The sequence below is a fragment of the Pagrus pagrus genome (genome assembly GCF_965226575.1).
Source record: "Pagrus pagrus genome assembly, chromosome: 20".
Lineage (NCBI taxonomy): Eukaryota > Metazoa > Chordata > Actinopteri > Spariformes > Sparidae > Pagrus > Pagrus pagrus.
The window spans coordinates 13,876,295-13,889,796 of NC_140207.1; the positions used below are offsets into that span (position 1 = coordinate 13,876,295).

At 40.7% G+C, this 13,502-nt stretch overlaps 1 protein-coding gene across 1 annotated transcript; it reads left to right on the forward strand.

The window, feature by feature from the left end:
- Positions 1–3,198: 3,198 nt before the first annotated feature.
- fbxo15 (F-box protein 15) lies at positions 3,199–12,770 on the forward strand. Its single transcript, XM_084340955.1, has 10 exons — positions 3,199–3,304; positions 3,445–3,557; positions 5,991–6,095; positions 7,532–7,738; positions 9,279–9,482; positions 9,610–9,739; positions 9,825–9,907; positions 11,007–11,152; positions 11,830–11,954; positions 12,136–12,770. Exons 2-10 carry the CDS (start codon positions 3,466–3,468, stop codon positions 12,400–12,402), a joined length of 1,359 nt encoding a protein of 452 aa, XP_084197081.1. The 5' UTR covers positions 3,199–3,304; positions 3,445–3,465; the 3' UTR covers positions 12,403–12,770.
- The last annotated feature ends 732 nt before the right edge of the window (positions 12,771–13,502 follow it).

Sequence of the window (13,502 nt, forward strand, 5' to 3'; positions counted from 1 at the left end):
GCCAGCGGGAGCTACGGGGAAGTCTGTATCTGCGTAGTCAGGCAGTGCACGCTCATGTGGGGTTTCCACTATCTTGCCAACCCCGGCCTTAATAGGATCAATTCAGGTCAACATTGTTATAAATGCAGCGGACGTAACGTGTATACGTGTCTAACTGGAGCTGATTTGCAGTCCCTGGTTAGGTTTTTAAATTCAGGATGCAAACACCAAAGAGGCCTGAAGATAAATATGATACAAATGTTGCATTTGCACCTTGTGTAGCTTATGAGATTCTTTTTTTTTTAGGGTTGAACTAATGAACTCTCTCCCCAGTCTGGATGTTGTCAAGGAGCAGCTCTGCAAGAACTCACCGAGGACACTAAATAAAGGGTTAGTGACAAATGTCCGGTTCACCACAGGATGGGCCTCCACTAATCTGATTACTCCCACGTTCCCAGGATGTGGCTGGTTCACAGCACACAGACCAAAGGTATAGGCTCGACCACATGGTATTGAATGTGTATTATCTGTTATGATGTGCTTTGTTTGAACTAAGAGAAAAGTGTGAGGTTGTGATGTAACATGCTGTGTTTTTTTCTTTCGGCGCAGGGACAGAAGGAACTGAGCTGCGGTTTCACATCTCCACTAATCCACATAAAATGAAGATGGGATTTAGCTAATGAAACAGGAAACTTTAATAAGCATTGATATAACCGGTGAATTGATCATAGCTTTTAATGAAAGAAGATTTAAGGGTAAAATGCGACTCTACCTGACACGATGATGTTTATTTTACTATTTAATTTGCTGTGTATAGGGGTGTACCTATGCATGTACTGTATATATACATATATAAACTGTCTATATGTAACAGGTGTTGTAATATGATTGCCATACATCACATGCAAGCCTTTGGAGACTGTCTATGTAGCGTTTTAATGGTGTGTTATGTGTGACCTACCACTCAACTCAAACTCAAACCACTTCCCGCTTCTCTTCAATTACTCCTCCAACGTATTCCTGATTGCACACACAAGTTGCGCTATGAATCCGCCATTGTTCCTTGGAAAGCAACGTCGTTACCCAGTATGTACGATAAGCGTCATGCTAGATGCTGATGCTGTTGTGTAACTCGTCAGGCAATCCTGCCTCTTTTGCCCCTGAAACGCTGGCATGCTATCCAAAGTCACACACTGGGGCGGAGTTATGCTGGCGTTGTTGGTTCAGAGAAGACAAAGTCAGAGTAATGACGGGCCTTCCTTGTGGCAGCATCACAGGATCTTTGTACGAAAACAAGACAAAGCCAAAAGATCACTCTTTTTCTTTCACCTCTGGCCAGTGGGGCCACACTGAGCCTGGACATCAGCTGAATCCTGATCTGCACATAACGTGCTGAATTCCAGCTCCAGACAACTTTTAAAGTGAGAACTTTCTGGAAGAATTCTACTCAACATCAGTGTTTAAACACAGCAAAGGACGGCCCAGAGCTCCAGGGAGGCCAGCAGGAGAATCGACACTGTGCACCATTTAGTAATGTGCACATTTATTCATTAATTCATTCTTCTGTTGAGTATTTGTTAGCTGTGTGTGTCATTAAGTTAGTAGTTTAACATACCTTTCATTTTTAAAGAACCTGTTAATTAAGCATTACGATCATTTGGCTGATTTTTCTTAGTGGTGCCCTCAGGTCAGTTTAATACAACTTTAATTATTTTAATCTAACACAAACATCGATTATTTCTGAGTCCAAAGTTGAATGCTATCACTCTATGTAATCTTTTTATACATAATGTGTTTACGCTGTATTAGTTTGGTGCCTCTTTTAGGCTCACTAATTATGTTACATATTCTAATATCCTTTAATCCCTTCTTGCTACATTATTTGGTGCCGCAGCGTGAGGCCTCTTACATTGTTTGATGCCCCAGCATGAGGCTCTACATTATCTCTTTGAGGTCTGTTAATTACTGTTGAATATTTTGGTATTCTTTAGGGGCGTTCTTGCGACATCAATATGCATGTGTCTATGTGTACTGTGGCCTGCATGACTCATAGCCCGCTCTGACATAATGGAGATGATGATGTCATCGGAGTTATCTCACTTGGAGCCAACAAAGTAACAACAGGAAGTCTGCGTTACAAACTCTGGGTGAGGACTTTTAAACAAGGCGGCATGAAAAAAGGAATGGTCCAGTGCTTTCGGAGATTCACATATAGGCTACTAGAGATTGAAATTAAGCATATTTCAGCTTCACCTGCTTTGGTTTTGAGTACCCAAGCTTATGGAGATGTGATACTAAATCAATTGTGGACCTTTCAAAACCACAGCAACCCTGCAGAAATCCAGTAGTGAAAGTAGGCTACGTAGATCTTTTGCTTTTACGCTACTCAAAATTAGTTAGGGATATGGGTGCATATATGCAGTTGCATGGATATGCAATGAAAATCAAATGAAAAATGTTGCATTATTTTGCAAACAAAAAATATTCACAAAACAATAAGTGAAACACTAAATAATATCCCTAACTAACTCTGAGTAGTGTAATACCACGCTGTAAAAATACATTATGAGTCATGCATTCATAGATTTACTTGTTTAGAAGTGTAAATTCACTGGTTGACAGTAATATATATATATTCCCAACACTGTACAAATTCGACCAAGTGACATATGATGTTCGTCAATTTAAAAGATAACTTTTCAAGTCAAGAAAGTCTCAGTTTGTCATAAATAAACAAAAATCTCATCTAGTTTTGTGTTAAAGGCTCAGTGAACTACAACTTCACACCAGCACCAACATGGCCGCCGACTCGGCATAGAAAAGGCACTAAAAAAGATGAAAATCTCAATAAATCTGGAGCAGATTATGTGAAAGGAAAGCGTGTAAATTCTGTGAGCAAGCTAATATACTGTGTTTAAGTTACAGGTTTTGGCGACCGTTTCAACGAGACGACCTCACTATAACTCTCCTGTTGGCTGTGTAGTCTTTATAATGACGTATATATACACTTATATTTCAAACTGTGACTTTATTGACTTGGAAAATTATATTCTAAATTGACAAACATCATATGTGTGATTCGTGTAACAACACTAACTATTTTTGTCTCTCTCCATTCACTTCCAAAGTTTTATTTTCTAAAATGAGGTCCCATGGGGGGAAACCGGAAGGGGCATGACTTCAGCACTCTATTGACGTATCTCTGCTTTTATTTTGAAGGCAACTTTACCGGAAGAGGAAGCTGAGCGCACGTAGCCATGGCGACTGGACGCTGACAGAAACGTCAGTTGCATTTACAGTTTGACATAAAGACGGCTGCTAAAAGGTAGAACAAACTCTTAACTCACCAAACTCATGTTGTTTACACAGAGTCGTTAACATGCTAACGTTACACTGTAAAACAAACATGGCTGCTACGTGGCCTCAACTCCGCAACACATAAATTAGCTCCTGTCTGTCTCAAAGGGGTCAAGACCGGGGAAACGAATGGCTGCGGTTACTTCCAGAGTGCTGGCGGTGAGGACGTCCAAAAGAGCTGACAAATCATCTCCAGCGTCCTCTCACAACTTGGTGGAGAGGTAATCTATCAGAAACATGCTCATATTTTCACCTGGGTGGCATTCAACACTTCAGCCTGGCAGTGTTCAGAGGCTGTGGCATGTCAAGGCTTTATTGGCCCCTGTAAGTAAAAGGATTTATGGACCGCGTTTGCAGCAAAACGCAATAAAAGCCCAGCAGAAATCAATACAGGTAGAAGACACTTCACTATATGTTCAAATTAAGCAATCTGATTCGTTCCCCATCGAATGAAGGCAGTAAATACAGCAATGAAACAGCAGGTCACAGTAACAAGTCTGCATGCGATTGCTTTTCTCCCTACAGACTGTGTCTAACTGGTCTGTCTGCGTCTGTTATTTCTTATGTGTGAAATGCCAAACAAGTGTGCTGCCGTTAAAGCAGACGGACATAAAAAGCATAATGTTAGATAATTGTTTTACCACGGAGCAGTAACGTTTTCTTCTTTTTTTAAGAAAGTCAAACCTCAGTAAGCACAAATCTACCTCTCTCTGTTTTTTAAAAAGTTTGCTGGATGAATATAATTAATTAAAACAATGCAAAAGCCGGACTCACTTCACCACTGAGCCTACAACACCGACCGGCGCTGTAAAACCAAATTTGCGATGACATACCAAAGAGGAAAGCTGCAAATCCTCACTAATGAAACAACGAAACCAGAGAAAGTTTGGCATTTTTAGCTGAAAGGCTTGAGGGATGGAAATGTCAGTCTTTTGACCAATCATGGTCCCTTTAGGTTGAATTTTACTGGCTCTTGTGCTTCTCTGACTTTTAAGAAAATGACAGATATCGGATGGATTGCTGTGAATCTTTACACAGACATTCATGGCCATCAGAGGATGAATCCTGCTGATGTTGTTGATCCCCTGACTCTTCCTCTTGCGCCACCATGAGGACGACATCCTTTGCTTTGAGTGAAATGTCTCAACAGCTACTGGATGGATTGTAGTGCTGTCACTTTTTTCAACAATCTAGATCGAACGAATTTGAGATTGCATTCAAAACCCTGAAACAAAAATACTTCCACAAACTACTTCTCAGATGTTTTGGTGTTGTTACCGTCCACTCCCAATAATGTAGCTACTGATAGGTCAGTAGGGCCATAGGTCAGTCTCAACTGTACTTTGTGTCTAGCGCTAATAAGCAAGCAATGGTATGCTAACACACAGGATGGTGAATATGGTAAACACTGGGTTAGGCATTGGGCATTTAAGCATGCTAATGTTAACATAGTTTGAAACAGCACTGTGCCTAAGTACAGTCTCACTGAGTCGCTAGTTAAATGCAGTTGTTAAAGTATTAAAATTGCTGATGAATTTACTGTTGATCCACTAATCTCGTTTTAACTCTATTTTCGAAACAATACTGGTATTTTTACTCATCTTATAAATCTTGAAATCGTAAATTGTTTTTTTGGTGTACTGGCTTAAGAAAAACTTCCTCCATGTTTATGTGCCAACTACCTGTCATACTGTAAGTTCAACTTGTAACTTTTGTGCCATAGCACTTTTTCCTAACTCCTAAAAAAATGCCATAAATGACTTAAAACGGAGCCTCTGCATGCTGACAGCTCCAAATGTCACTGAGAGGTTGACTGTTTGAGTATTTTAAAGCTGAAAAATGCAACACTCCCCATGTTAAAACTGCACCAAAGATGATTTATTCATTAAGTGACGCATTTCAAGAAGACATTTCATCTGGTTGTTGGTATGCAGAGGAATTTTTAGTGATTGACCAGGCAGGTACCGTGAACATGTCATGAATATATCACTTACTGAAGTGATTTAATTAGACCGCATTGGTATCATTAACCAGGACAGGTGCAGGCGGACAAACCTGATCGATATTTCAAAATGACGAATATGGAGAGCATCTCTAACCAAGAAGATGTGCTGATTTGCTAGCTTTTTAGCACATTAAACCACGCAGAAAGGTGTAATTATGAAAAGAAACATTACAGGTAGTACGTAGTTACACAAGAAAGATAAAAGACCTCACAATGATGACTTGAGATTTCACACAGATGAAGATTTCTTGTTCACACTTTGGATGTCACTCACACTTTAATTCCCCACGTCCTGCAGCCTGAGAGGGTTCTTTGTTCTGACACCATTGGGTGTCAATTAAGGAGGATGTAACACACTTCTGTTTGTGATTTAGACTAATAAGATGAAAATGTGACATTTTATTCAAAAAAACAGTGAGCCCTGAAGTTAATGTTGTGTTTGTTTTATACCAAGTCTGCTAAATGAGAACATCAACACGGGTCATTTCATTTTGTTCCCAGAAATGTATGATAAGATTGCAAAGTAGTCTGTCGAGAGCAAATTTGTTTCATACACTGGTGCCTCTAAAGAACTGCATGCTCAACAACAGGTGGCAGGGAAACACTGGTGTCACTTCCTTGTAGTGATGTTTAATTACCTTTTCCGTAGACTGCCATCTGAGATCCTGATTAAGATTCTGTCATACCTGGATGCCTCCGCTCTTTTCAGCATCAGCCACGTCAATAAGCTTCTCCATCGGCTCGCCAGTGATAAGTGAGTACCATCCAGGCCTTGTTAATGCAACTCACATAGTACGTTAAATCCATGAGTCTGTTAAGAAGACAATCCGACAGGAAGCAAAGATAGTTTACAAATCAGGAAGTGTCTGAGCACTGCGCTGCAGAGAATTAGTTTTTTTCTCTTAACAAGTGAAAAACATACAACTAGTGATTCTATAGATCGATCTGCCCAACACTTTGTTGATTAATCTTCTGGTATCAGATTGTGAAAAATTATAGACTAATTAAAATTGATGGATCTGTTTTAGCCACAATCCAAAACCCCCAAATCTTCTGTTAACTGTCAGACCTGACGAAATATTAGTACAGTATTATTTGAAAAACTTGAGAAGCAATACATGACTCAAATAATGACTCATTTAATTAATTGATTATCAAAATTGTTTGTTGTTGATACATTAACGGTGATATATGTAGGAATTTTGGTGAAAACATAAAAAAACATTTAAATTATCAGAACAGAATTTGAAGAAATAACAGTTTTGACGTTGTGGCGTCTTTGTGTTGTGTTGCAGAGATATTTACTGAATTTAGCATGCTAACCAGCTAGCCCCAGTCCCAGTCCAAAGCTCCCTTGCTAGCGGTGTAAACACCAACATTAACCCGACGTTATGAGCTTGCAGTCCGGACCACGAGCTGCATTGCTAACTAAGCTAGCAGTTAGAGGTGACTCTGGCGATATGATGCCCCCTATTTGTTTTGAGTATGAATTTGACAGGTGGCCAAGTCTAACCTCTTAAATAGTTTCTTACAGATACTCATTTTTGGATATTTCTTAACCAAGTTGATCTGAAGGTTGAAAAAAGCAACTGCAGTGTCAGATTGATTCGCTTTTTAAGTAAATATGGCTTTTAGGACTGAGTTTGAATTAAAAAAAAAAAGGTTAAATGGCAATTTTTTGGGGGGATGGGGTTTGGGTGGAGGGGGTATCTAAGACAATCTGGCAACCTCTCTTTGCTTTACTATAAATTACCCCCCCAATGAATTACAACGTGTGGAAGATATATGGAGAATCTGAATTTTTAAAGTGTATTTATGAATATAGTGAATACCCTGTGGAGACATAACTGCTTTCAGGGATTGTGAAGCATTTATAATCATATATTAGGTACTCAAAGCATAATTCCCATGAAACCTAAACTAGAAATTTAGCTTAAGTTCAACCCAGAAGTGGTGTCCACGCTTCTTCAGCATCAAGATCAAGCGTTAGATAGCTCACATTTAGCGACGTGAATTCAATGATGTCAATGCAATCGTCGGGGGAAGATGGAATACCACATTTAGTGGCTGAATGTTATCAATAGCACCTTTAATATCATCCAATCATTTGTTTTTTAAGCTTTTGCAGTCATTTTCGCACACAGTAATCTCTCGCTTTTCTATACCTATCTTCCAACATCATTCATGCAGTGCTCTGTGGAAGAGGCTATGCATAGAGATAAATAAAAAGCAAAGAAGAGCGATGGCCACGACAGAGGTGCTGGATCACGCTGCCGGCTACTGGAAGTCGCAGTACTTCAGGACTGTAGCCAAATGTGACACGTTCAATTGGAAAGGACAGCTTGGACGCATCAGCTCTCACACTGGGCTGCCCAACCGAACGGCGCAGGTCCTCAGGTAAGAGGCTGAGCACGGCGAAAAAACTGCTTTATGAAAACCGCTTAGATGGAGTACCTGAGGTGTGTGATTTGTTTAATGTACCAAGCACTTCATTTCACTTAGCCAACACTTGAGTAGCCTGAGAAGTGTTGCTTTTGAGTTAAGCTAATCGAGTGCTCGCAAGCTTTTGAACCCCTTACCTACTGAGGTTGGTGAAATGTTTCATTTTCTCTCTGAAAATCCTCAAATAGTTTTATATCTTCCTTTTTTCTGCTTTTTGAACCACTTAATACGAGTAGTGTCTGTCATACTTACATGTAACGCCAAGATCGGCCGTTTGCCACCTGTTAGGTATGTTTATCTGTTTCACACTCTGAGAGGTGTCATGGGAGCCCGTGCAACCCGTGTTTGCGGTTAGCAAACAGTAAAACTTCCACCCTCGCTGTCAAGAAAGTTCAAGGGGAGAGAGAGACCAGAGGACAGTTCAAGCCGCTGGCAATCAAGAATAAACGCGTGGTTTGTTTTTCATATCGCACTTAATGACAGTTTCTTATTAAAGGTGAGAAAGGAGGTCTCTGTCTGAACGCGATGTCTGCTCAGGGGGAAGCCAGCACGCAGGGGAGAGCTCCCTCATCGCTTCCACTGCGGTTTCTGCTGTGTTTTTATAACCTCTGATTAGAGGCTGTGCAGCACTCAATTTTGAGTTCTGTGGCAGTCGCCGTGGTACAGAGGGGAAGTAGAAATAATTGTGTTCCTTGCAGAGGCTGTCTGAATTGTTGAAATAAATTACTTATCCCCCCCCAACTCCTCATCCACAGCTTACACACACACACCTTCCCCTTCCTCCCTCCTCCCACCAGCTCAGACAATTCCCTGTGGGGGTTTGTCTGTTAGAGACACTGAGGAGCATGCGATTTACCTTGGTAATAATCATTTCACAAGACATCACACATACAGACAACGCAGGAGTGAAATCCCCTGGGTCATCCGGGGCCTCCTGGGCTGCTCCAGTTTTTAGCTTTGTTCCTCCGCTTAATTGATATTGGATGGTGCCTCAGCGAGACACCGCCTGCATCACAGTAGGGGCAGCCCTGAATCACAGTTTAGACAGAATTGGATCAAGACATTTATCACAACAGCTGCGGTTGCATTTCATTTGTTGCATATCATTTCATTAAGAAGAACAGCCTAACCGGAGTCATGCTACTCCCCGCTGCTGTCAGAAGAAACGTAATAGCCGTTAAACTCGTAGTTTGCCTGATTGAAAGAGCAAGATTCGGCTCTACCCAATTATTTGCATTGCGTTTTCTTCAAACATATCCTTAAAACATTTGATTTGTGTTCAGAAATTGCAGTTCACCGGGGCATCGTGTGGCTATTAGGGAATATTAAGTGAGGTATTTCCCTCTTTATAATGTAGGGAACCGATTCATTTCAGTTGTTTCAGTCTCAACCCCTCTCTCCCACCCAGAAAAAACAATTGTACACGCCTCTGTTGCAAAACCCTGTCACATCTTATCGCTACAACCCTGTGTTGTGTTGTGTTATCTTATTCTAGAAACTTGGGCGTCACCTGGGAGCTGACGGTCTCTGATAAGTCGGGGCGCGAGGGCAAACATGAGCTGAGCTGGTCCCGCTTCTCCGAGACTTCTGTGACACTGTGCTGGAGCGGAGGAGGCTGCCTGCCCGACTACCAGCAGATTTCCACCCTTCAACTCCACGGTGTCAGGAGGATAGCCCTCAACTGCCCAGGCCTAAAGATGTGAGACAGCCTAGCGTCCATCTCCACACACACACACACACACACACACACACACACACTCTCCCTCTGTATCTGTTTCCTCTTTTCTCTCAGTGAAACCCGCTGTTTTCTCTGCCTGCTCTGTCAGACCTGGCTCGGGGTCCCTCATGGAGAAGTTAGACGTGCAGACTCTGACTAAAAGCGCGCAGGTCATTGGCCGAGACAGACTGGTCGAACTGAGGCTCGTACAGCCTGGCTTCATCATCGGTGTCTGGAGGGTAATTCATTATTTATTAGACACTTTTGTTTTACTTAAAATGACCGTTTTAGCGGGAGGGATTTAAGCTATGGCTCTCTTCCCAGGACCAGTCCTCCGTTGCCTTCATCATGCTCACCCTCCACTTCCACAGGCTGGTGGAAAGAAGCATCGAGGGATCGTCTGTTTGGTAGGCTGCATTTGAACAGGCACCTTTGTATGCACATGCTCACATGGCGTGCAGTGTATCACCATCAGCTGGTTAGGGCTCAAACGACTACAGGATTCATCTGATGGCCCTGATGTGACCCATCTGCGATGCACAGCAGGGTGGGATTTGAAGCATCTGCGTCACTGAAACCTGAATTTCACCACCACAGCTGATAGTGTGACTGTACCCCGTTAACATATATATATAGAGAGAGAGAGAAAAAGAGAGGACGCTCTCCTTGTCATGTGTCAGGACCAGTTTCACCGGTTAATTATTTATTTTTAAATCATTTGCCATTAGGGCACAGTGCAGGTGTTAATTCCAAGCGGCTGGATTTATTAGCAGACATGAACTCATTAGCACTTTAACCTTAGAACATCAAATTAATTAAAGAAATTTGCTTCTGTTATGAATAGTTTGGTTTTAATTAAACTGAATGATTAAAAACCAGTGGGCTAGATCAGGTTCCCTACCCATGGTTCAGGACCCATCAAAGGGCCCCAGCAAATAAATCAGGGGGCAACACAGATGAAAACAATGTATATTTTTTTCTGATATGGTTGTTTTTCTTGTGAAAAACTAAACTGTTACCTTTTAAGGTCTCCAAGTCCTGCAAACAAAACAGTCTCAGAGGGGAGAATTGCTTTTTTGTTGAGCTACTTCCAACCTTTGTCCACACTCGACGCGGTGAGGAGTCACAGTTAGACATTTCTTTGAAGGGTCATGATTAAAAAAAAGGGTTGGGAACCACAGGGCCCGACTCCACCGTGTTCGCATTTTATTTTCCATGCATCTGAAAATAAAACACATTTGTGATAGTTACTGTGATATTTAGAGCTGGAGTTGCTGTACAGTCTTCACCTTGAAGGTGTGAGGCTCCGACTCCAGCACAGTGTGGTCATAGCTCCCTCTCCTGGTTTCTTGTGAGAGCACAACGTTACAGCACATTATGATCACAGTCCATGAAAGTAAGAAAAAAAAAACTCTGACACCTTTTTTTAATGGAAATACAATTTCTTAATGTTCTCTTCACTCACTACAGAGTTTAATCTACTTTTTTGCTCTTTTCTCTCTCCAGCCCATATGTGGAGCCAGCGATCACAGCCCCTTTTGATGACATAGACCCTGCATACGGTCTCCATGATTACCAGCTATACATTGTTCTCCACGACACTGTGTGCGAGCTCATGTCTGGATGCTTCTCCCAGCTCTTCTGCCGGAGAAGTAATTTATACTCATATTCTAATCAGACTAGGTGTGATTCATGTGCATGGTAACTTGTAGAGGAATACAGGGTTCATGTAAAGTGCAAGAATCAGTTTGCTTAGCTGTGTCTATTTTTGTCTTTGCTCTTATTCCTTTTTTAAAAATCTTGCACTGCATATCTATAGTTATAATGTAGGAACAGGAACTGTTTCTTATGCAATGGAGACGTCGTGCACTCCTACAGTAAATAGGACAAGTCCAGATACGACTTAGCAACAGGAGTCGGCTCAGCTCATAGAGCCCTTTGGCTCAGCTATTAACCAGAAAGCTAATGTTATGCTAGCAAGATTCACAGTCTATAACACTGTGCATGGTTGACAAACAGTAAGTGTAATTTGATGGCATGTTTAACAACAAGGCTAGCTAGTTAGCCATGTCATGGACCCCAAATCAATATCAAGATTTTCCCAAACAATCATTATATGTCTCATGGATTTAAATCCGGGGAACATCACAATGTTTGTATCATCTCATATGATTTCTTTCAAATCTGCAGAATCCCGTGTTTTCTAAATGACTTCACTTTTTACGTCGACGCTTTTAGCTTTAGCTTTTTTTTTAACAAATCAGGTGACCTAAAACCAGAATGCTAATTATGATAGACCTACTTATCGTGTGTTGTTGTCTTTGAGCAGCAGAGATCAGTGACGGCCATATCCAGCTGACTGCCATTAGCAGGACAACCTGTTCGCAGGGCACACCAGTGTCGGGCAGCATCACCCTGCCCTGGAGGTGTGAGGCCCTGCAGGGCGCCTTGCAGGTACAGCATGTGCTGTTGGCTACGGTTTCTCTTTGTGTTGTAGGGAGCAAGAAATGCATCTTCAGGCTGAGCAGAATACAGTTGAAATCTCTACTATACATAATAAATTAAACCCCACTGAATCCTTAACAGCCTCCATTAAAAGGACCTGACACGTTTATTACCTCACATTTTTTTCTAGAATTGCTGCATCATGAGTCTGACTCTGCTGGATGAATTCAAGAAACCTTTCTGGTGTGTCAGCTCTCCCGTCTCCATGAAGCCGGAGAAGACGCCCGTCTCCTATGACTTCAGTGGTGAGCACTTCCTGATCCACCATCAGGACTCAGACGGTCAGGTGAAGATGGAGCTCACATGGATGGAGGAAGAAAAGAAGTTTTTCCTCATCAGCTTAGTTGTCTTAGTGGCTGTTGACAAAGTCAACAAGCATTTCAGTAGAGATTACTGAGCCTGCAGAAGTTTTATGTAGTCATTATGGTAGAAATACCATAATGAAGCAGATTATACCTGTATACAGTATTCTGATATCTTCTTATGTTTACAACACATTGTTGATGGAAGAGTAGACTGTACCACCAGAATAATTTGACACTTTCTGCCGTTAAAGGAATAGTTCACTCTATTCCTTTAATAATAATTTTTCACTTAATTTATACTTTTAAAACAGAAGTTTATTAAGAGATTATTTTGTATATACAGAAATGTTTGCAATATTTTTTTCATCATTTTGTCATTAGATGTTGAGTAATTGTTGTATTTTTAAATGTATTTTAAATGTAAATCATATCATAAATAAAATGAAAGTTTATGATCTGCTTTGAAATTTGACTTTACTTGACATGATTTACAAATGTGTCGTATTTTATCCCAGCATTTATTTGTGTCCTGACCTTTACAGCTTAGGTTTCCCCACCCAAATCTATTTGTACTACTACTACTACTACTACTACTACTACTACTACTACTACTTATTTGATTGACTTTTTTGCATCATAAAGGAATAGAAATGTTAATTTGAACATTCAATGACTATTTTTATTAATTTGATTATTAAAATACCTTGGACTTACCTTATTCGGATACAATGAGCAATATATTGACGGTTTGGCATCAGTTAATTTATTGAACTTAAAAGTAATGTAATGAAACTCTATAATTATTGTGTGTGCATTTGTAATTCCCAATAAATCAATCCAAAAAATAGAAATATTCTGTACAAAATACAAACCTCAGACTGTTATAAAAATATATCATTTAGATTTTATCTATATTCGTTTGCGAATCAGTAAATGTTGTGTTGTCTTGTAGGTATTTTGTTGCAATTGAAGACAATTGAGGATTTATACATGCATACGTAGATTATTTAAAGGTGCAATATGTAAGTTCAAAAACTTACTATAAAGATCACCTTATTGTTATGATGTCCGTGTGCTGTGTTGCAGAGACAACTACCCTACTAAAACTAGCTGGTCCAAAGCTCCTGTGCTAGCAGTGCATACACCAACACACCTCCAGTTCTCCAAACTCCCGGTCTGGGCTGCTAGCTGC

Bases quoted from the DNA above. Each gene is read 5' to 3' on its own strand.
- fbxo15 (XM_084340955.1), top strand. From the start codon at position 3,466: ATGGCTGCGGTTACTTCCAGAGTGCTGGCGGTGAGGACGTCCAAAAGA. The intron at 9,483-9,609 runs GTGAGACAGCCT...CTGCTCTGTCAG, and splicing joins AACTGCCCAGGCCTAAAGAT to ACCTGGCTCGGGGTCCCTCA. The intron at 11,955-12,135 runs GTACAGCATGTG...ATTTTTTTCTAG, and splicing joins CCCTGCAGGGCGCCTTGCAG to AATTGCTGCATCATGAGTCT.